This window comes from Xenopus laevis, chromosome 8S (assembly GCF_017654675.1).
Source record: "Xenopus laevis strain J_2021 chromosome 8S, Xenopus_laevis_v10.1, whole genome shotgun sequence".
Taxonomy (NCBI): domain Eukaryota; kingdom Metazoa; phylum Chordata; class Amphibia; order Anura; family Pipidae; genus Xenopus; species Xenopus laevis.
The window spans coordinates 87282850-87304085 of record NC_054386.1 but is presented as its reverse complement, the minus strand read 5'-3'; the positions used below and the strand labels follow the sequence as shown (position 1 = coordinate 87304085).

The following is a 21236-nucleotide window of genomic DNA, read 5'->3' as shown; positions in this document are numbered from 1 at the left end:
CAACGATCCACTTTTGCGTTTCAAGCCTCTTTCCGCTTGTAGGTACGTGTGAATGGCTGGAGGTTGAACCAATCAGCGTAGTCGCTAGATTCATGTGACCTGGCCGCGATGACGTCAAGTAGAGAGATAAACAAAGATCGTGAAAGCTCAGCTGTGCGCTCGGCAGGATGGAAGAGTACATGCGGGAGCCATGGTAACGCGCTTCATGCAAGGAGAACTGCTCTCTCTTTCAATGCCACGGGCATTCAGGGTAGTCTGGACCTGGTAACACACAGCCAGGCAGCGGCATTGTGGGTAATCTGAGCCAACAGCCAGCCGATTGCATGCTGGGAAATCCTTGGCAGCCCCAAGTCCAGTGACCCCTCAACCTGTCTGGTACAACAGGTTGTTTCTCGACCCCTTGGCTGAACTGCCAACAGCCAATGACAGCCCTTATTTGGCACCTCTAGCAATTTGTTTCAGTCTTGTGTTGCTTCCCAACTTTTATTTTACATTTGAATGTGGCTCATGGGTAAAAATCTTGGGGACCCCTGCTGTAGGAATTTTATTCAGGGCCCGGCCCACAGACAGAGCATTGTGGGTAATCTGTGCCTTCCCCTAGCCTGCTGGGTAATTTAGTGTCCCCACAACTCATTGTCTCTCTTTCCTTCCTGTGCTGCAGCCCCTGGAGAATTGTCGATGATTGTGGAGGAGCCTTCACCATGGGCATCATTGGCGGGGGGGTCTTCCAGGCGGTGAAAGGATTTAGAAACGCCCCAGCGGTGAGTAACTGCCACCCGTGCCCCCCATACTGTGTCTCATCACTAGTCTAACCCTCCCACTGTGATACCTGTGCCCCCATACTGTGTCTCATCACTAGTCTAACCCTCCCACTGTGATACCTGTGCCCCCCATACTGTCTCATCACTAGTCTAACCCTCCCACTGTGATACCTGTGCCCCCCATACTGTGTCTCATCACTAGTCTAACCCTCCCACTGTGATACCTGTGCCCCCCATACTGTGTCTGATACATGGGGCCCTACTGGTGACGCGACTCTGTGGCCAGGCTGTAACACAGAGTAAAATAGTTTTACTATTTTAGGAGCTGAATATAAAAAAGAGCAAATTCATTAGGTTCAGCCTCCATCACTTCTCTCTATCTCTCTCGTCACTGTTGGCAGGGAGTCGGCCATCGCCTCAGGGGCAGTATGAGTGCCGTAAGGATTCGAGCTCCACAGATCGGAGGTAACGGAGACACTCGCGCACCCCTCATTCACATGCACCCCATAAACAAGGGCCATTAAAATCCTCTGCTCTACCCACAGGTAGTTTTGCCGTGTGGGGGGGCCTCTTCTCCACCATCGACTGTGGATTGGTCAGACTGCGAGGGAAGGAGGACCCCTGGAACTCCATTACTAGTGGAGCTCTGACGGGGGCGGTGCTGGCATCTCGGAGTGAGTACCCCTAAACTGCAGCCTAATTGTAGGTTACTTCTGCGCATGGATGTGCTGTATTATCAGATGGTGGGGCCGCTCTACACTCCTCTTTGTGTTGCAGGTGGGCCCCTCGCTATGGTTGGCTCTGCACTGATGGGTGGCATCCTATTGGCTCTCATAGAGGGGGTGGGAATCCTCCTGACTCGCTACACGGCACAACAATTCCAAAACCGTGAGTCCCTCCAATATGAGCCAGTGTGGCTGTGAGAGCACCCCCACTTGTGTGTGTATGGAGGGGTTCCATGTGCATTGATATCTCTGTCACTTGCCTATTGGGGTGCTACTGATCCCCACCACAAAGCAAATGGAATTAGTCTCCCCAGAAATAGCAGAGCCCCCCCTTTACACAACTGGGGGCACCCAACCCCAAACAACCCAAATCTGTGGGTCTCTGTACTAAGAGGCACCTGCAGGGTCAGGGGTGGTTTGAGTACTTCCGGAGCCCCACATTCCTAATCTGTACCCCCCCCCCCAGCAGATTGAGGGGCATATTCTATTGCTTTCACTCCCATCACACAGTCACCCCCTCTCTGCAGCTATTAAACCAGGCAAAACCAATGGACTGTTAGAGCTTTTATTGTTGTCATGCATTGAGCAGCCAATCAGCAGATAGATGCACGGGAAGTGGCTTATTGATCCGCTGCCCCATTGTCTCCTACTGAACTCTGTTCTGATTGGGTGCTGATCAGATCCCGAGGGTGCCAGTTATTAATTAAGATTATGGCGCATAACGGTTTGAAGCCAATAGCACTTGTCATTTGTTTTTTAGCCAACCCGTTTGGAGAGGACACAAGTCACATGACGCACTGACCCAGGAGCCACAGTGATGGAAGGAGGAAGCCTTTGCACCGGCAGGATTGTGTGATGAATAAACTGAGTGTTGTTGCTTGGAAACCGCCTTCTCACTCTTTGCTGTCAGTGGGGGCAGGTTGTGAGCTTTTGTTTCCGGGGGTGACACATTTTATTCTAAACCCCCCCTACCCTGGTGCTTCTGTCAGGGAGGAAGGGGCAGCACTGGGTCCCACGGGCTCCATTCCAGGGGCAACAGGGATCAGTAGTGAGGCTGAATCTGCAGACAAAGAGAAAATGGAAAATCACTGAAATATGACAGTAGGCACAAATAGGTTAATCCCCTGTCATGTCACTCAGAATTAGAGTGCTCTTACCCATGCAGGTATAAAAGTCATCCATTGTGATGATAGGTGCTCACTAGTAGGTCCCAAGACTGCAACTGGAGACGTATTTGTAGACAAATTGAAGAATTAGCTGCACACTAATCATTGCAAAATAGTGAAGAGATTGTATTTAGCTCTCCAACTGACTGACATGTTGGAGGGCTAAATAGTTTTTTTTCATTTTGCAATGATTAGTGTGCCGCTAATTATTCAATTAATCCCCTGTCATGTGACACAACGTCGCAATCAATGCTCCCCACCCCCATAAATTCATTCTCGCTGACTGTGAGGTTCAGTCCAGGAAAATCTCTGGAAGTTGCACAGGATTTCCCTTCACGTGCCAGTGGCATGGGCTGTTACAAAGCAGTAAGGGGCAGTCGGGCATTTACCTTGGTGATTCTTATGTGGGTGCCCAGGGAGCAGATCCAGCCGGAGTTGTCGGGCAGAGCTTGGCATTCCTCGTCCCACAGGCACGGCTCCATGTCGCACCACCACTTCCCTGTGACGATTGAGACTGGAACCAAAACACAGGCCTTACTGCACGGGGTTAGTGTGGGGGGGTCATTCCCTTCATACACTCCCATCCCACTGTGACAGCAGGTACCACTGTACCCAGAATCCATTGGGACACATGGAATAAAGGCGGGGCACGTGGGATCACTTACCATCCACACAAGCAGGTTGGTCCCTGGTGGTGCCGGCCACTTTCCCGGGGAGACAGGAGCACAGCACAGTCTGACTTCTCTCCTCTATTCTCTCCCTATTGCAGCAACGATGAGTGGAGACCACCTGACAGCGCCCCCCGGCTACAAAGACAGAGAAACTTCAGGCATAGGGGCCCTTACAGAGATGGATTTAGGGGGGATGCGGGAGGGTGGGAGTTTAACCCTTACTATACCACCTCTGGCTCCAGTTCTGCCTTCCTGAGCTCTCCCATTGGTTTCTCCCCATTATATCCCTAAAATCCAGTGAGCTGGAGCCCCACCATATCTGTTCTGCACCCCCAGCTCTAGGGAGTCTGACTCTAAGACCAGTTGCCACCCGGGAGGAGCAAGTGGGTGCCAGAGGGTGGGTAGGGACATGGCAGTTGGGTGGGCATGGGGCACATGGCAGTCACTCACTCTCTCCATGGTACATATAGTGGGGGGTCCACAGCCGGGGCAGCGCCTGGATTTGATCCTGGTCCCGGGGAGAGGTAGCCACGAGCACCAGCCACAAGCAGCACAGGCACAGGAAGGCTGGGGGGCTGCAGAGACCAAGCAACGTATTAACCCCTCTTCTGCCACAATAATCACTGCCCAGCCTGATCCATACAGAACAGCACTTAAAGGGATACTGTCATGGGAAAAATGTTTTTTTTCAAAATGAATCAGTTAATAGTGCTGCTCCAGCAGAATTCTGCACTGAAATCCGTTTCTCAAAAGAGCAAACATTTTTTTGTTTTCTATTTTGAAATCTGACATAGGGCTAGACATATTGTTAATTTCCCAGCTGCCCCAAGTCATGTGACTTGTGCTCTGATAAACTTCAATCACTCTTTACTGCTGTACTGCAAGTTGGAGTGATATCACCCCCCCCTCCCTTTTCCCCCCCAGCAGCCAAACAAAAGAACAATAGGAAGGTAACCAGATAGCAGCTCCCTAACACAAGATAACAGCTGCCTGGTAGATCTAAGAACAACACTCAATAGTAAAAACCCATGTCCCACTGAGACACATTCAGTTACATTGAGAAGAAAAAACAGCAGCCTGCCAGAAAGCATTTCTCTCCTAAAGTGCAGGCACAAGTCACATGACAGCTGGGAAATTGACAATATGTCTAGCCCCGTGTCAGATTTCAAAATTGAAAATAAAAAAAATCTGTTTGCTCTTTTGAGAAATGTATTTCAGTGCAGAAGTCTACTGGAGCAGCACTATTAACTGGTGCGTTTTGAAAAAAAACATGTTTTCCGATGACAGGATCCCTTTAACGTCTTCCCTGCCAGATTCCCCTCACTGCTGGATGTGTTCCAGGGAAATTTCAGAACCAGCCTATAGTACCCAGTGTAAGTTCTCGGCTTCACCCCCAAGCAATCATTAACCCCACTGATGCCTGAATGCTACCGCTGCTAAGAAACTTTGACTAACCCCTCCCATGCCTGAGCCAAACAAATCAAAGCCCCCCACAACACCTTGGCAAGCAGAACCTTCTCCTCAGAGGCCAATCAGGGTGGTGCCCAAGAGGCATTTTTAAGTGCCCAGTAGAACCAGTCCTATCCCCATTTCTGTCACAACATGAATAAGGGGTTATGAATTAACCTTTGCAGAACATATCCCTTTATAAGATCAGTGAGCAGAGATTAACCCCAACTGTGGCTCACACACAACCGTAGGAAATTAACCCTATCCAAGCCAGATGTTATATAGAATTTTTTTCCCATGAAACCCCTCTGTGTCAGCAATTGTCCTGTCTCTCCTGGGGCCCTTAACACCTTCCTTTCCAATCTCTCCTGGCACACCCCAGCAGCAAATGCCTCTCATACGGAACTTCACCTGTTAACTACTTCCCTGCCAGAGCCAGCCCCTGAACTGCATGGCACTAACCTGTGCACTTTGATGCCCATCAGCTCCCCTGGCAGAGCAGAGCTGTGTGTTGGAGTTGGGGAGGTTGCAGTCCAACTGGGAGTGAGAGGGAGGAGGGGTAGGTGCCAGGTGGGAGCGCCAGGGAGTGACAAAGGATATCATGTGCTACCTGGGTGCTGGGGGGGGAAGTGGCACTGACATTCCCTGACTCCTCAATTATCCCCTTGTGCCCTGAGCCTCGCCCATAACTGTCTGCCTGGGTACAGTGGGGCAAATAATGGGCATCAGCAATGAAAATAGGAAGGAAAGGCTGGGGGTTGGGCAGTTGAAGGGTAGGGGTGCCAGTGGGTATATAGGGGTCACGGGCAATGATGGCAAATAAGGAAAATCCTGCAAGAGGCAAACTGAGCCCAGCAGAAAGTGGGGGGAAAATAGGAGTGGGGGGTACAGGGTGCCAGGATAAGAAGCATATCCCATTTACACCCATCTGAATGTGACCTCAAAATCAGCTCCCAGACTCTTGCACCCTAATAATCCAGTGCCAGGGGCTGCTCTGTAATATGCCGGGACAGTAACATGGCAGCTCCTGCTCCTCTTATCCAACTGCCCAGTGCAAGTGACAGTGGCAGAACCCTTATTGTTACCTTGTGCCCTCTTGGAGCTCCCTCTCCCTAAATTGGGCACAGACACACAGACTCAAAGGGACAGACAGACTGGGCATTGCTGATGCTTTTGCCCACACCAGATGCCCCCCCATATTTCCCATGATCCTAAACTGAGAGCCCCCACACTGACACCCAGCACAGAGGCCTTTCCTCATTATCACTCCCCCTCCCTGGTGCTAATGAGATGCTCAGGAGGTGAGAGAATCTTCTCTAATGAGCAAAACTGCCTCTGGGATCTGCTGTACTGAGAGCGGCTGGGAACCTGGGACTGAGGGGCCCCCACCCTGTGCAACCCCCCCCCAAACTATTTCTCCTGTACTACAGCCCCCCACCAGGGAACCCCCACTATTATGTTCCTTATCCAATATGCTCATACTGCTGCTTCCCTATAGGTGCCATCTTCTGTGCCCCTGAACCTGCACATTAATTAACATCCACAACCCACTTTCCCGGGCACCCAGAATTCTTCCCTCCCCTTCCCTGTACAGCAGTTAAAGTGTCACTCCCAATGTCTCCACCAGTGGCGCTCTCTGACCTACTTTCTCCATTTCCCTGTATAACAGCTAAAGTGTCACTCCCAATGTCTCCACCAGAGGCGCTCTCTGACCTACTTTCTCCCCTTCCCAGTACAGCAGCTTAAGTGTCACTCCCAATGTCTCCACCAGAGGCGCTCTCTGACCTGCTTTCTCCCTTTCCCTATATAGCAGCTAAAGTGTCACTCCCAATGTCTCCACCAGAAGGCGCTCTTCTCCTCAATGCGCCGCTTGCGCATGCGCATGCGCAGACGGTTTTAGGGAGGAAGAGGAGGCCCTGAAAACCGCGCTGTTGCCAGGAGACGCGACGCGCCGAACATGGAGCAGTACAGCTTGTTGGGTCGGATCGGGGAGGGAGCTCACGGCATTGTATTCAAAGCCAAACACATTGAGGTGCGCGGCGCCCCCACTCTCTGGGTTGGCGTTTATTTCCTCTGATATTATCTGTAGGGTTATATATTTCCCGCCCTGCTGCGGGCTGTACTGGAGTCTGGGGGCACTTGGGGTGTGTGGCGCCCCCTGCAGCTCCTCCTGTCACTGGCTGAAGGATTCTGGGAGTTGCTGAGAGGTGGGACAGAGAAATAAGACCCCACCCCCCAACTGCTGCATCTGGCACCTTAATCACTTTCCCAGGGGCCCCTCCTATGCACACACAGGAATCTCTGGCTCCTCCCCCTTCAGTCACATGGGGGTATTGTCACCCCTAAACATGAGGATTAGTACTACTGGTAATACTCTGTTCTTATTGGGGATCAGAGTCTCACTGGGGCAGTTCTGTGGCTTTGCTAGTGACAAGCTCCAAGTGTCACTCCCCCACTGTCAGTTGCCCCCTGTCTGCCCCACCACAATAACAGCTCTCTGTTCCCAGACAGGGGAAGTTGTGGCCCTGAAGAAAGTGGCCCTGCGGAAGCTGGAGGAGGGGATCCCCAACCAGGCGCTGAGAGAGATCAAAGCTCTGCGGGAGATAGAGGATAATCCTCACGTGAGTCTTGTACCCCCTGCTGTCATTTTCTCAATATTGGGGTGTCTTTCCTCCTCTATTCTTGGGGGTCTCCTGTTCTTCTCCACAATCACACAGTTATCCCCCCCATTGGGGTGCTGGGTATGAGTCAATAGGGGGTGTTTGTGCTTCGGCAGGTGGTGAAGCTGAGGGACGTGTTCCCCCATGGCACGGGCTTTGTGCTGGTGTTTGAGTACATGCTGTCCGATCTATCCGAGGTGATCCGGAATTCGGAGCAGCCCCTGACCGAGGCCCAGGTTAAAGGCTACATGATCATGCTGCTGAAAGGGGTCAGATTCTGCCACGACAATGCCATCATGCACAGGGTGAGTGCCAGCTCTGCCAATGCTCTTTCTTCAGCTCGGTGATCAGAGAAGTTGCAGTGATTGGATGTTGATTGATAGGTCCCTGCCCAATAGAAAGGGACCAATAGAAAAGCTCATCCAAGCCCAGACACAGAATCATTAGCCCATTAGCCAGTGAGAATCCTTCCCAAGCACTGGCAGTTCTCAGCCCACAAGCAGGAAGGTCAAGGAGCGAGCTAGTGGCCAGCATTTTCATCACAAGCTGACAGTCTCCCCTTGTGCATAATCTGGCACCCCACTTTCACTCCAACAGGACCTGAAACCGGCCAACCTGCTCATCAGCTCCACTGGCCAACTGAAGATTGCTGACTTTGGCCTGGCGAGGGTCTTCTCCAGTGAGCGGGGGCGTCTGTACAGCCATCAGGTGGCAACCAGGTCAGTGCAACTAGTCTGTTGGTACCGTGTTGCCCCGGGCGGGGGGAACCGCAGACCATACAGAGCTGGGTGGGTGTATGTGGGTTTCCTTGCTCTCGTATGTATGTCACTGCTCACTTACACACGCGTGTGTTTCTCGATGTGCTCGGATCATACAGTCTCTAATGTGTTTGTATGGCTCTATTACAGATGGTATCGAGCCCCGGAGTTGCTTTATGGGGCCCGGAAGTATGATGAGGGAGTTGACTTATGGTGAGTTTATTCTTCTCTTGGGAGCCATTCACCCACCCACAGAACCACCTGGTAATTGGTGCACATAGTGTCACCCAGTTGAGCAGTGCCCGTAGAATCACCCAGTTGAGCAGTGACCAGAGTCACCCAGTTGAGCAGTGCCCATGGAATGTCCCAGTTAACAGGCATTGGGCAAGCAAAACCCATCCAGCTGCTGATCTTTTTTTCCTTCAGGGCAGTCGGATGCATTTTTGGGGAGCTGCTGAATGGCTCCCCATTATTCCCAGGAGAGAATGACATTGAGCAGCTGTGCTGTGTACTTCGCACACTGGGGACCCCAAATCCCAAGACTTGGCCGGTGAGTAGGAGCTACAGGGACCCATTGAGTTTAAAGCTGGGGATCTCCTTCAGTTTCTCTGCAGTCCCTCTCTTGGGGTGCCATATATATTCGCTCTTTTGGCCACTGCCCTGATTTACCCTTGGCCGGGGCAGGACCCCCCAATGCTCACTATACTCTTATAACCTCACTCTCCCTGTGTAGGAGATCACCGACCTTCCCGATTATAATAAGATTTCCTTCAAGGAGCATCGGCCCCTCCCCCCAGAACGCATTGTCCCCGACACATCCCCCGAGGCGTTGCATCTGCTCATGCGCTTCCTTGTCTATCCGTCCAATCTGAGGATCCGGGCAGCCGAGGTAAGGAACCAATCCTTGGAGACCTTTCAGCTTCATCCCACTGCCCTGCCCTCTAACACTCTGCTTCTTGCTTCCAGGCTCTGCTGCACCCATATTTTTTTGGGGAGCCCTTACCTGCACACCATTCAGAGCTCCCTATTCCGCAGAGAGGGGGTAGAAGGGGCCGCCAGCTTCAGAGAGAATTCCATACGGAGCAGCCTCTATGCGACAGCCTTGTGGATCCAGGACTGATCAGCAGTTACCTGCAGGGACTGTGACTAACACCCACCTATGTACTGCCCCACCCCTAGTACAGGTGCATCAGGACTTTGGTCAACCCCAGTTTGGGACTTTGTGCCTAGAAAGTGATGCTGTACCTTGGCACTGGTGTATATAGTGTATGTAATTCTGCTGCCTTATTTAATAAACCCCGCCTTCATCATAATTTGTTTCCTATTTACCTTCCCAGCACCCAAATATTCACTTCTCTTTCCATGTGCCCAATAGGAGCACCCATTTATGCACTGTAAAACAACCAGTGCAGGTGGGCAAAACTAATCTGCTGCTGTATCTAATCTGGTGCTGTATGAACATCCAGCCTAAGTGAGGCACAATGGGCCGGTGCCTGGTTACAGGGTGACAGTAACAGCTCAGCATGCAGTGAAGCACAATGGGCCGGTGCCTGGAACCAGAGTGATGGTGTAGTGAGGCAGTAATGGCCAATCAGAAGGCGGCGAGTGAGGCACAGGGAAGCTGGGTGCTATGGCTGGGATGGGCTATATTTGGTGGCTATCTGGGAGGCAGAGATAAGGGCAGTTAGTCAGGCCCAGAGCACAGGGGTGTGGGGATAACTCAGCACTTTCTGTCACAGCCAAACACACACAATGACTGCAAGTGCTGTGAGAGTGGCCCTACACAACTCTGAGTAACCCCTCCACTGCCAGAGCCCTACACAACACTGAGTAACCCCTCCACTGCCAGAGCCCTACACAATACAGAGTAACCCCTCCACTGTCAGAGCCCTACGCAATACAGAGTAACCCCTCCACTGCCAGAGCCCTACGCAACACGAGTAACCCCTCCACTGCCAGAGCCCTACGCAACACAAGTAACCCCTCCACTGCCAGAGCCCTACACAGTGCAGAGTAATCCCTCTCTTGCCAGAAAGGTTCTCTTTCTAGAGTTCCTTGAGGACCTGCTATGGGAATAGATACTCCTTTCTCTTCCTCTGCCAGAGGGATTTACATAAACTCTTAGACTTTGCTTTGTCAGCTTTTCCCAGCATGGCAGGGGTTAACATTACAACTGCCAGTCAGTGGTGGATGAGGAGGAGTGAGGAGCTGTGGCTGAAGCCTGTGGCTGGCAGAGTGGTTGGTCCCTGTCTCCTCCTGCAGGCTGCTCACGCTTGATAAGATGATATCTGATAGCAGGGGACATGTTTGCCAGAGACTGACATCAGTGAGTGAGGGGGGGGGGGTGAGAGACAGCGGGAAATGCACAGTGAGGAGTTATGCATTCTCCATCCCTAAATCCTGGCACCCCCAGTGCAGCCTACCCTCATCCTTCATCCCCCAATGCAGCCTTCTCTATCCCCTGCATTCCCCAGTGTGGCCTACTCTATCCCCTGCATCCCCCAGTGCGGCCTTCTCTATCCCCTGCAAAAATACCGGCTTCCTATATATTTATCTTTTTTCCCTATTAATAACATTGGGATCAACCATAATTTTTACCGGCCAGGCCGGTAAAATACCTGCCAGGTGGCAACCCTAGCTGCATCCCCCAGTGCAGCCTTCTCTATCGCCTGCATCCCCCAGTGCAGCCTTCTCTATCGCCTGCATCCCCCAGTGCAGCCTTCTCTATCCCCTGCATCCCCCAGTGCAGCCTTCTCTATCCCCTGCATCCCCCAGTGTGGCCTTATCTATCCCCTGCATCCCCCAGTGTGGCCTCTAACCCCTGCGTTAGGAGTTATGCATGCTCCATCCCTAAATCCTGGCACCCCCAGTGCAGCCTACCCTCACCCTTCATCCCCCAATGCAGCCTTCTTATCCCCTGCATCCCCCAGTCCGGCCTTGTTTAAGCCCTGTGAGGCCTTCTCTATCCCCTGCATCCCCCAGTGCGGCCTTCTCTATCCCCTGCATCCCCCAGTGTGGCCTTCTCTATCCCCTGCATCCCCCAGTGCGGCCTTCTCTATCCCCTGCAAAAATACCGGCTTCCTATATATTTATCTTTTTTCCCTATTAATAACATTGGGATCAACCATAATTTTTACCGGCCAGGCCGGTAAAATACCTGCCAGGTGGCAACCCTAGCTGCATCCCCCAGTGCAGCCTTCTCTATCGCCTGCATCTCCCAGTGCAGCCTTCTCTATCCCCTGCATCCCCCAGTGCAGCCTTCTCTATCCCCTGCATCCCCCAGTGCAGCCTTCTCTATCCCCTGCATCCCCCAGTGTGGCCTTATCTATCCCCTGCATCCCCCAGTGTGGCCTTCTCTATCCCCTGCATCCCCCAGTGTGGCCTCTAACCCCTGCGTTAGGAGTTATGCATGCTCCATCCCTAAATCCTGGCACCCCCAGTGCAGCCTACCCTCACCCTTCATCCCCCAATGCAGCCTTCTTATCCCCTGCATCCCCCAGTCCGGCCTTGTTTAAGCCCTGTGAGGCCTTCTCTATCCCCTGCATCCCCCAGTGCGGCCTTCTCTATCCCCTGCATCCCCCAGTGTGGCCTTCTCTATCCCCTGCATCCCCCAGTGCGGCCTTCTCTATCCCCTGCAAAAATACCGGCTTCCTATATATTTATCTTTTTTCCCTATTAATAACATTGGGATCAACCATAATTTTTACCAGCCAGGCCGGTAAAATACCTGCCAGGTGGCAACCCTAGCTGCATCCCCCAGTGCAGCCTTCTCTATCGCCTGCATCCCCCAGTGCAGCCTTCTCTATCCCCTGCATCCCCCAGTGCAGCCTTCTCTATCCCCTGCATCCCCCAGTGCAGCCTTCTCTATCCCCTGCATCCCCCAGTGCAGCCTTCTCTATCCCCTGCATCCCCCAGTGTGGCCTTATCTATCCCCTGCATCCCCCAGTGTGGCCTTCTCTATCCCCTGCATCCCCCAGTGTGGCCTCTAACCCCTGCGTTAGGAGTTATGCATGCTCCATCCCTAAATCCTGGCACCCCCAGTGCAGCCTACCCTCACCCTTCATCCCCCAATGCAGCCTTCTTATCCCCTGCATCCCCCAGTCCGGCCTTGTTTAAGCCCTGTGAGGCCTTCTCTATCCCCTGCATCCCCCAGTGCGGCCTTCTCTATCCCCTGCATCCCCCAGTGTGGCCTTCTCTATCCCCTGCATCCCCCAGTGTGGCCTTCTCTATCCCCTGCATCCCCCAGTGCGGCCTTCTCTATCCCCTGCATCCCCCAGTGTGGCCTTCTCTATCCCCTGCATCCCCCAGTGTGGCCTTCTCTAACCCCTGCATCCCCCAGTGTGGCCTTCTCTATCCCCTGCATCCCCCAGTGTGGCCTTCTCTAACCCCTGCGTTACTCAGCACATCCAGCTATTGTTCTTGCTCTGTATCACCCAGCCCAGTACCAGTACCACTGCTCATGCTACAGCTGGGCACTGACACCTGATCCATGCCAAGGCCCCATAGTATCAATTAGCTCCTGAACAACTCAACTCAAGTTTAATTAGACAATTCTTACAGACATTAGGGTTCAGGCCCCCTTTGCAAAACAGTTGGTTGGTGTCCCCCTTTGCTTTTTCTCCTATAGCTGAAGGCAACACAGTATAAAGGCATTTACCCCGAAATCTCACCCTAATTACTTTCAGGCTGCCCCCCCCCATCTGGTTTTGGAGCCACTGCCTTTCTCTCCCAGAGCAGTACACTTACCCTTCCTATGCCACAGCACTGTACCATATCTCTTAATCTTTCATCTGCCACTGGTACTGCACCAGTTGCCTGTTACACCTCTACTAGAGCCCATACTTAGCATCTATTAACCAGACCCGGACTGGCAATCTGTGGGTTCTGGCAAATGCCAGAGGGGCTGTCATAAGGTCCCATAGAAAATCAATATTGTGGGGGCTGATTGGGCCTCTGTGGACCTAAAATGCCAAGGCCTATTTTAATTCTCAGTCCAGACCTGCTTTTAACCCTTCCTGCTCCAGTTCCTATGCTTTGCTTTCCTTTCTCTACCAGCTCAGCATTACTTCACCCTTCCTGTACCAAATCCCATTCTCGGCTTCAGGTAACCCCTCTGGAGCACTGGATCATGTAATTGCACCCTTTCCAGTCAGGATATAAGTGAATGTGTAAGTACAGAAAAAGTCCAGCATAAGAGTTGTTGGTTCTGTCGGTTTGTAGCTGGAATGGAACCGGTGTCTGACCAGAACTAGATGGAAAAGAAGATTGGATGGTTCCGTTCACCCTCTCCCCAAAGTCAGTGGCCAGTAAGATGTGTCAGTGACAAGGGCGGGGCGAAGGGTAGGGTCTGCCCATATCTGGGGACACAAGGGACAGAACAACTACTAGTTGGAACAAGGGGAAGATGTGACAGAGTTGGCAGGTCTGAGAGTGAGTGGAATACAGTAGATAGTGGGGACCCTGGGGCCCAAGGAAGGACTGTGGATAAAGAAGCGAGCAAGAGATAAGTCCTGGCATCAGATACAGTTGGAGATAAGGACGGACGTGTGGCAGCTCCCGCAGGAGGTGAGTGGGGCTCGGGGTTATCTCTATGGTGTGTGTCTGATAATGGGGTACCACTGTACATCCAGAAGCTGCACCCCCTGCTTTATAACCCAGGATGGGATTATGTGAGGGACCTGAGAAATAATTATATGCTTCAGGCACCGATACGCTTCATAGTGCAGCATGTGATAAGGACAGACACCAAACAGTTAATAATGGCAAAGGCTGAGTACTTTCCCTTTTACCCCAACTGCTTGAGGCAGTCACACTACAAGTCCCAGCATCCTCAGTTGTCCATTTGTATCAGAGGGGTGCTATAAACTGTGTGCTCAGGGGCGGCTGTATGACCAACAGGCAGAAGCAAGAACAAGGAACTAGGTTGGGTTCTGTATCATATCCATATTGCTTCCGTAAAGGGGATACAAACCCATGAAATAACATTCAACAGAATAAGAGAAAATTGAATTCTAACCATCTTCCCATTCCATTCCATTCATTCCTCATTCTCGCTGGATTTATAGTTCTGTGTAACTGTCATTGTGTCTGTCCTTTTCTCTGCACTGCTGCCTCTGACTCCTGATACGACTTCCCAATATCCATTCATTCCTCATTCTCCTACATATCTGTTAATCAGCAGGCTTCTGCTCCACGCTTTCAAGATTTAGAAACAGTGCCGAAAGGTTAATATGTTGCATGCATGTATATGAGAATTTGCTTAGAATCATTACAGGTATGGGACCTGTTATCCAGAATGCTCGGGACCTGTGGTTTTCCGGATAACGGATCTTTCCGGAATTTGGGTCTTCATGCCTTAAGTCTACTAGAAATTAATTTAAACATTAAATAAACCCAATAGGCTGGTTTTGCTTCCAATAAGGATTAATTATACCTTAGTTGGGATCAAGTACCAGCTACTGTTTTATTATTACAGAGAAAAAGGAAATCATTTTTAAAAATTTGGATTATTTGTCTAAAATTGAGCCATTCCGTAATTCGTAGCGTTCTGAATATTGGGTTTCCGCATAAGGGATCCTATACCTGTACCTTTCATTACGCAACAAGTGATTTTAGGGCTTACATGCCCTTTAATAAACTGTTAAATAGGAAGGACTGGATGCCTCTTTACTGTAGCTGTCAGTGCAACCACCTTTGTTTTTACACAACTAAAAGTAGCAGAATATAAAGGCTGTTTTGGCAGACTGTTGCTAGCACTAGAGCAGGGGTCCCCAACCTTTTTCAACCGCGAGCAACGTTCAGATGTAAAAAGAGTTGAAGAGCAACACAAGCATGAAAAATGTTCCTGGGTGGCCGTGATTGGCTATTGGTAGCCCCTATGTGGACTGGCAGCCTATAGGAGGCTCTGTTTGACAGTACATCTGTTTTTTATGCCCCAAAACTTGCCTCCAAGCCTGGAATTAAAAAATAAGCTCCTGTTTTGAGGCCACTGAGAGCAACATCCAAGGGGTTTGGGGAGCAACTTGTTGCTCAAGAGCTACTGGTTGGAGATCACTGCACTAGAGTAATGGTGCCCTAGCTAATAGGAGGCTAGTAGATCCATCTTAGAAGCTAGCAAATTCTCTTTGGGAAGCTAGAAGGTTCCACTCAGAAGCTAGAAGGTCCTTCTTGGAAGCAAGCAAATTCTCATTGGGAAGCTAGAAGTTCCTTCTTGGAAGCTACAAGGTCTCTTGCAGAGGCTATCAAATTCTCATTGGGAAGCTAGAAGGTCCCTCTCGGAAGTTAGAAGCTCCATTGCAGAGGTTATCAAATTCTCATTGGAAAGCTAGAAGGTCCCTCTCGGAAGTTAGAAGGTCCATCGCAGAGGTTATCAAATTCTCATTGGGAAGCTAGAAGGTCCCTCTCGACAGCTAGAAGGTCCCTCGCAGAGGTTATCAAATTCCCATTGGGAAGCTAGAAGGTTCCTCTCAAAAGCTAGAAGGTCCCTCACAGAAGCTAGCTAATCCCCATTAGGATGCTAGAAAGTTCCATTAAAAAAAAATGCATATTTCCAATGGGAAGCTAGGTCTCTCCCAGAACAATACAGATTCCCATTGGGAAGCTAGCAGTGCCTAGTACTAATGCATTTTGGATTCACTGAGACTATAACTACGATCATCTAAGCTCTAGCTTGAAACCATAGGAAAACCTCTTTGGCTCCTCAGAGAACCTTTTTATGGTCACGTTCCATGACAAATGTCTCCTCATTGTCCCCTCTTGTGCAGAACAGAACTCATGCCTGGATGGTGTACAGACCTTGGTTCAATTATTGCTTTCTCTTTGCCAGCATGCGCTCAGGCCATTATTATTATGGGGTGATAGGGCAGAGAGATCTTTTTGGAATAATGTTTTAATTCTGCACTTCACCATTCTGCGAGTTTTTGTTTGCTCTTTTTCGGTCGTTTCATTTCCCAGCCCCCTCCTTTCCCTTTAGTAAGCTACTGTTAGTTCCTTCTCATTTCTACCTTACAGTTGCCCCATGAGTAACTTCTTCCCTCCCAACAGAGGCGTAACAACAGAGGAAGCAGACCCAGTGGTTGCAGGGGGTCCAGGAGTGTAGGGGGCCTAAATTAATGAGAAATTTTAATATGTCTTGGTAGGCGAGGCCAACTTATCAATATTTTGGGGTCCTAAATTGAATTTGCTGTGGGGCCCAATAGCATCTATGTACGCCACTGCCTCCCAATTGACTTTGCATAGGGACAAAGCTGGACTAGTTCCCATTCTGTATCCCCCTTATTTATCGTAAGCCCTTCCCCTGCAGCTTAACCCTCCCCGCCCCCGTCAGCATTATTCTGTGGGGCGGTTGCTGTGCCCGTTTAGATTGCCCCCATCATTGCACTCTTATCTGTGCATCTTGAAATCCAACTCAAGACAAGCAAGAGAGTATTTTGTCACTGCTCTGCAGAAGTCAGATCTTGGCCAGATAAGTTCTTTGACTTCCTTTAACGGATCAGAGCTTCGTTGTTATGGGACAGCACATGAAAAGCCACGTTATTCCCCATATACCCCCATTATGTCCACTGTGTGTATGAATTCTACACAATCTATAGGAGACACACATCTGTCTGTGGGTTTCATCAAGGGGACTACATTCTAGCACTGCTTTTCTGCCTAATGAAAGATAATGAAAGGGCTGCAATTAATATCCTTTGCTCTTTTCTGACTCTTGAAACAATGTAGCAAAAACCAGCTCCCCTCCAGGCCAGCTAATCAGTTCCCTCCCTGTTTAAGGAGTCAGAACCTGCAGTGTACGTACTCAATATAAATATCGAGACAGATACTGCTTTCAACAGCAATAACATTAACAGTGAATAGGGGGATGTCCTCCCAAAGGGTTTCATTGGTATTAAACTGGAAGGCATTAAATGTCATGCAACTTATTCATAATAATCATTATTGGTGTCCCTCCCTGCTCCCCCTGACTGCCAACCCAACCTTGCACCCAACCCACTTACCTGCATCAGTGACCTGTTCATGAGTGGAACTAGGCCATAATGCCGTGGACACTTCTAGCAGAGCTGGGCTGGTCCAACGCATTGGCACCAGCAGTTCTGACTGGAAGCACAGGAACATACCATGGGGTAGTTGATCAAAGAATGAAGTTAGAGATCTCCATAGTCCCCAGAGTGAAATACCGCCTCTCTCCATTCATTCCTATGGGATTTTTAAAGGCGTATTTATCAAATGGTGAACTTTAACTATCACCCTTTAATAAATAGGCCTTTAAAAATCCCATAGAATGGAGAGAGGCAGTATGTCACTCTGCGGACTGTGAAGATCTCTAACTTTACTCTTTGATAAATATACTTCTATGTTATAAAGTGCCATGAACAGAGTTGGGCACTAGGGGGCACTAGATCTGCATGGAATAATTGCATTTGCTTCTCTTCTAGGATTCACTGGAAGTGCATTACCTATCCCATGGGAGCCATGGATTATACCACTCTGACTACACAGGACCCCCTCCAAAATTACACAGAGTCAGCTCTTGCGAGCACATCTGAGGACTCAGAGTTTCTGTATGGTTTGGGGGGTGAGAACAGCCCGGGTCATTATGGAGGGATTGTGAGCTCCAGAGCAGTGGGGGGATTCAGACATTCTCCAGGTGAGAAGCCCCAAAGTACTCTGTCCATGATGCACATCACTCTCCCTCATTCATATTGGTAGCGCTTAGGAATGTCTATAGTTGGTTGGATACTTAACACACGCTACCAGGTTCTCTCTCTTACGTCATTTACACTTTGGGTTCTTTCTTCCCCATATGCACTTTCTGGATTCTCCATACCCATTCTACATTTTTTTTCTTGGCTCTATAGGGTCTTTATCCTACAAGAGCGTTTTTATCATTCTTTCCATTTCCTACAGGAGCACTTTTTTTTTCTCTTTCTCCTGCGAGTGCTTTATTTTTCTCTTTCCACAAGAGAGCTTTATCCTTCTCTCTTTCCCGCAAAAGCACTTCATTCCTCTTTCCACAAGAGAGTTTATGCATCTCTTTTCCACAAGAGTGCTTTATCTTTCTCTGTTCCCCAAGAGTGCTCTATCCTTCTCTCTCCTGCAAGAGTGCTTTATCCTTCTCTCCCCCGCAAGAGTGCTTTAGCCTTCTCTCCCCCGCAAGAGTGCTTTATCCTTCTCTCCCCCGCAAGAGTGCTTTAGCCTTCTCTCTCCGGCAAGAGTGCTTTATCCTTCTCTCTCCTGCAAGAGTGCTTTATCCATCTCTCTCTCGCAAGAGTTCCTTAAACCTTCCTGCAAGAGTGCTTTACTCTTCTTTCTCTTTCCCGCAAAAGTGCTTTACCCTTCTCTCTCTTTCCAAGAGCACTTTACCCCTTCTTTCTCTTCCCCACAAGAGTGCGTTATCTCTCTCTGTCTCTTTCTCTTAACAGCACTTTATCCTTCTCTTTCTTTCCCAAAAGAGTGCTTTATCCTTCTTACTCTTTCCTGCAAGAGTGCTTTATCATTCTTACTCTTCCCTGCAAGAGTGCATTATCCTTCTCTCTCTTTCCAGCAAGAGTCCCTCTTTCTTTCCCACAAGAGTGCTTTATCCTTACTCTTTCCTGCTAGAGCACGTTATCCTTCTCTCCTTCCGCCACTTTATCTTTTTCAATCCTCTACAATAGAGACTTAGCACTATCCTTCTCTTTTTTACACAGGAGCGTTTTGTCTTTGTCTCCCTCTCACATTTTTGCACTTTAGTCTTCACTTTGTACTATAAAGGTGCTTTATATTTCTCTCTCCTGAAAAAGTGCATTATCTGCTCCACATTTAAGCTTTTCTCTCTCTCCTGCAAGGCTGCTTTATGGTTTTAGCACACTTGGGCTTTTTCCTACTCTCTCCCACACAGTTAAAGCTTTTTCAAACAGATTTTTGTACTTTCTTTCAGTGCTTCAGACATTCCCTTTACATTGGCCGGAAACCAGTGCAGGGATCCCCCAAAGCCTGACAACATATGGGAGAAGCCCAGGAACATTGCCCTTGTACCCCTCAGCTGCATCAGCCTTAGGCTCTATAACTTCTCCTCCTTTGTATAGTGCTACCCCTTTCTTATTGGGTTCAGCACCTCTAGCAGAACGTGACGGTAGCCCAAAGTTCCTGGAGACCCTGAAGACAGAGAGGACAAGTCCATTGACCAGTGATATTTTATCCTTGGAACCAAGAAGCCCCAGTTTGCTCCAGGTTGGGTACCTAGGAGGAGGAGGGCAGGAGTTCAGCCACAGTCTGTTTCAGTCCACAGGTAATACAGAATGTCTGTATACGACTCTTTGGATAGGCATGGGTGTTTGGTGGAGGGGGCATCACTGGAAGGGACAGGGGAATGAAAAAAAATACAATGAAGATTACTTGTTTTGCTTCTTTTTTTCAGAAGATCGTGAGTGTGTGAACTGTGGAGCCACAGTGACTCCATTGTGGAGACGGGATCTGAGTGGGCACTACTTGTGCAATGCCTGTGGCCTGTACCACAAAATGAATGGACAGAATCGTCCACTTATCCGGCCAAAGAAACGACTGGTATAACTATGTACTGAAACAGGAGGGGTGGGCACCATATTATTCTGGCACAATACACATCTCAGGAAAATGTTAGAGGGACAGGGAAGTGGTGAGCTAAAGGGGAAAATCCACTAATCTTTTGTGGGTGCCTGTGTCATAGTTTGCGTGTGAATTCATGATCGTGAAAACTTATAAGGAACTCTGGGGACATGACAGCCTTACTGAGTATCTCTCTATGAGGCAGTTGCATCAGGGGGGACCAATGTGGTAGGGCCAGACAAAATGCAACCCAAATAGCTGCCTTTGGACATATATGCTATGTAAGCCGTGCCCAGGCCATAGTGATAATTGAGGGGTTCTGCCTAGTTTCCATGTGTTGATGAGTTGCATGTTCATCTGTCTCCTACAGATCATAAGTAAGAGAGCTGGAACACAGTGCAGTAACTGCCACACGAGCACCACCACCCTGTGGAGACGGAACGCGAGTGGAGATCCTGTTTGTAACGCCTGTGGCCTCTACTACAAGCTTCACAATGTGAGGAATAAATCATGATCTGAGCATTCTCTCTCCCCATAACCTCTGCACTAGTGGGGGGACTGCCTCATGCTCTATATCCACAGTGGAATATATAAAGGCAACAAACTTTGCCCTAAAGGGAATTACCATTGCACCAGAGTGTGCATAACCTAAAGTACAGCCATAACGACTGTAACCTAATGCCAGCCAGGCACAAACCCATTCCCAAGTCTCTATATTGTATATATGATACTGATGCCACATAGTAAATGTCAGCGTGTAAATAACTATAATGATATAATTAGGTCCATAACGGTTTTAAATTACAAAACAAATGACCTTTTTTTAGGTGAACCGTCCCCTGACGATGAAGAAGGAAGGGATCCAGACGAGGAACAGAAAGGTGAGCAGCAAGTCCAAAAAGAAGAAGCAACTGGAAAATCCTTTTGAGCCTCCAAAAACAGGAGTTGAGGAACCATCTCCATATCAATATGGACCTCTACTGTTCCATGGCCAGATGCCAACTATGGGACACATGCTCTCTCCTCCACACCACTTTCTTCAGTCACCACGAATGTCTCATTCCACTCCAGCTGTCAGCTATCGATATTCAGCATCAGGGGTAACGCCCCCCGAGTTAGCATAAAGGTACACTTTTGATGGAAAGGCTCACGAGGGTCACCTCCAGGGCTGCCATCAGAAATTGCAGGGCCCGCACAACAACATTTTTTGGGCCCCCCCTTCCCCACCCATCAGTACAAAGGCTACACAATAATTGGTGGCCATGGAGCGCCCCTACAAGTTATTAAAACATTATTTGCCAGGACCCCTATACAAGTTATAAAAAAAACATTAGTACCTGGGCTCCTACAAATTATTAATAAAAACATAGTATAACAAAGATATATAAAGAAATTCCTGGGCAGGGCCCCTACAAGTTATATAGAAAAATGGTGGCCAGGGCCAATATATGTTATATAAAAAAATTGGTGGCCAGGGCCCC

General features: G+C 49.5%; 4 protein-coding genes across 6 annotated transcripts; 3 read left to right on the top strand and 1 right to left on the bottom strand.

Annotated features, from left to right (window-relative positions):
• Nucleotides 1-67: 67 nt before the first annotated feature.
• timm17b.S (translocase of inner mitochondrial membrane 17B S homeolog) lies at nucleotides 68-2371 on the top strand. Its single transcript, NM_001096654.1, is given in 6 exon segments — nucleotides 68-193; nucleotides 662-761; nucleotides 1163-1226; nucleotides 1307-1435; nucleotides 1539-1649; nucleotides 2247-2371. Coding segments are annotated over 6 exon segments (471 nt in total). The 5' UTR covers nucleotides 68-167; the 3' UTR covers nucleotides 2288-2371.
• Nucleotides 2038-6114, bottom strand: LOC108700582 (chemokine-like protein TAFA-1). The gene is made up of 5 exons (XM_041575361.1): nucleotides 5235-6114; nucleotides 3774-3898; nucleotides 3318-3458; nucleotides 3042-3166; nucleotides 2038-2546 (listed from the first exon to the last, which is right to left on the bottom strand). Exons 1-5 carry the CDS (start codon nucleotides 5252-5254, stop codon nucleotides 2529-2531), a joined length of 429 nt encoding a protein of 142 aa, XP_041431295.1. The 5' UTR covers nucleotides 5255-6114; the 3' UTR covers nucleotides 2038-2528.
• A 605-nt stretch (nucleotides 6115-6719) lies between these two features.
• Nucleotides 6720-9503, top strand: cdk20.S (cyclin-dependent kinase 20 S homeolog). Its single transcript, NM_001096298.1, has 8 exons — nucleotides 6720-6804; nucleotides 7280-7393; nucleotides 7549-7737; nucleotides 8030-8151; nucleotides 8341-8403; nucleotides 8617-8740; nucleotides 8924-9079; nucleotides 9157-9503. Exons 1-8 carry the CDS (start codon nucleotides 6730-6732, stop codon nucleotides 9334-9336), a joined length of 1023 nt encoding a protein of 340 aa, NP_001089767.1. The 5' UTR covers nucleotides 6720-6729; the 3' UTR covers nucleotides 9337-9503.
• Nucleotides 9504-13548: 4045 nt separating this feature from the next.
• gata1.S (GATA binding protein 1 S homeolog) lies at nucleotides 13549-20960 on the top strand. 3 transcript variants are annotated; one of them, XM_041574065.1, is made up of 6 exons: nucleotides 13549-13755; nucleotides 17625-17836; nucleotides 19109-19459; nucleotides 19592-19734; nucleotides 20126-20251; nucleotides 20583-20947. In XM_041574065.1, exons 2-6 carry the CDS (start codon nucleotides 17653-17655, stop codon nucleotides 20877-20879), a joined length of 1101 nt encoding a protein of 366 aa, XP_041429999.1. In that variant the 5' UTR covers nucleotides 13549-13755; nucleotides 17625-17652; the 3' UTR covers nucleotides 20880-20947.
• Nucleotides 20961-21236: the final 276 nt, after the last annotated feature.

What these genes read in the sequence shown, in the direction of transcription:
- LOC108700582 (XM_041575361.1), bottom strand. Translation starts at nt 5,254, where the DNA reads ATGGGCATCAAAGTGCACAG. An exon ending in CTATATGTACCATGGAGAGA is followed by an intron (nt 3,459 to 3,773) that starts GTGAGTGACTGC and finishes CTGTCTTTGTAG; the next exon opens with CCGGGGGGCGCTGTCAGGTG. An exon ending in CCAACCTGCTTGTGTGGATG is followed by an intron (nt 3,167 to 3,317) that starts GTAAGTGATCCC and finishes TTTTGGTTCCAG; the next exon opens with TCTCAATCGTCACAGGGAAG.
- cdk20.S (NM_001096298.1), top strand. Translation starts at nt 6,730, where the DNA reads ATGGAGCAGTACAGCTTGTTGGGTCGGATCGGGGAGGGAGCTCACGGC. An exon ending in TCAAAGCCAAACACATTGAG is followed by an intron (nt 6,805 to 7,279) that starts GTGCGCGGCGCC and finishes CTCTGTTCCCAG; the next exon opens with ACAGGGGAAGTTGTGGCCCT. An exon ending in ACAATGCCATCATGCACAGG is followed by an intron (nt 7,738 to 8,029) that starts GTGAGTGCCAGC and finishes TCACTCCAACAG; the next exon opens with GACCTGAAACCGGCCAACCT.
- gata1.S (XM_018231830.2), top strand. Translation starts at nt 17,653, where the DNA reads ATGGGAGCCATGGATTATACCACTCTGACTACACAGGACCCCCTCCAA. An exon ending in CAGTCTGTTTCAGTCCACAG is followed by an intron (nt 19,460 to 19,588) that starts GTAATACAGAAT and finishes TCTTTTTTTCAG; the next exon opens with AAGATCGTGAGTGTGTGAAC. An exon ending in TCCGGCCAAAGAAACGACTG is followed by an intron (nt 19,735 to 20,125) that starts GTATAACTATGT and finishes TGTCTCCTACAG; the next exon opens with ATCATAAGTAAGAGAGCTGG.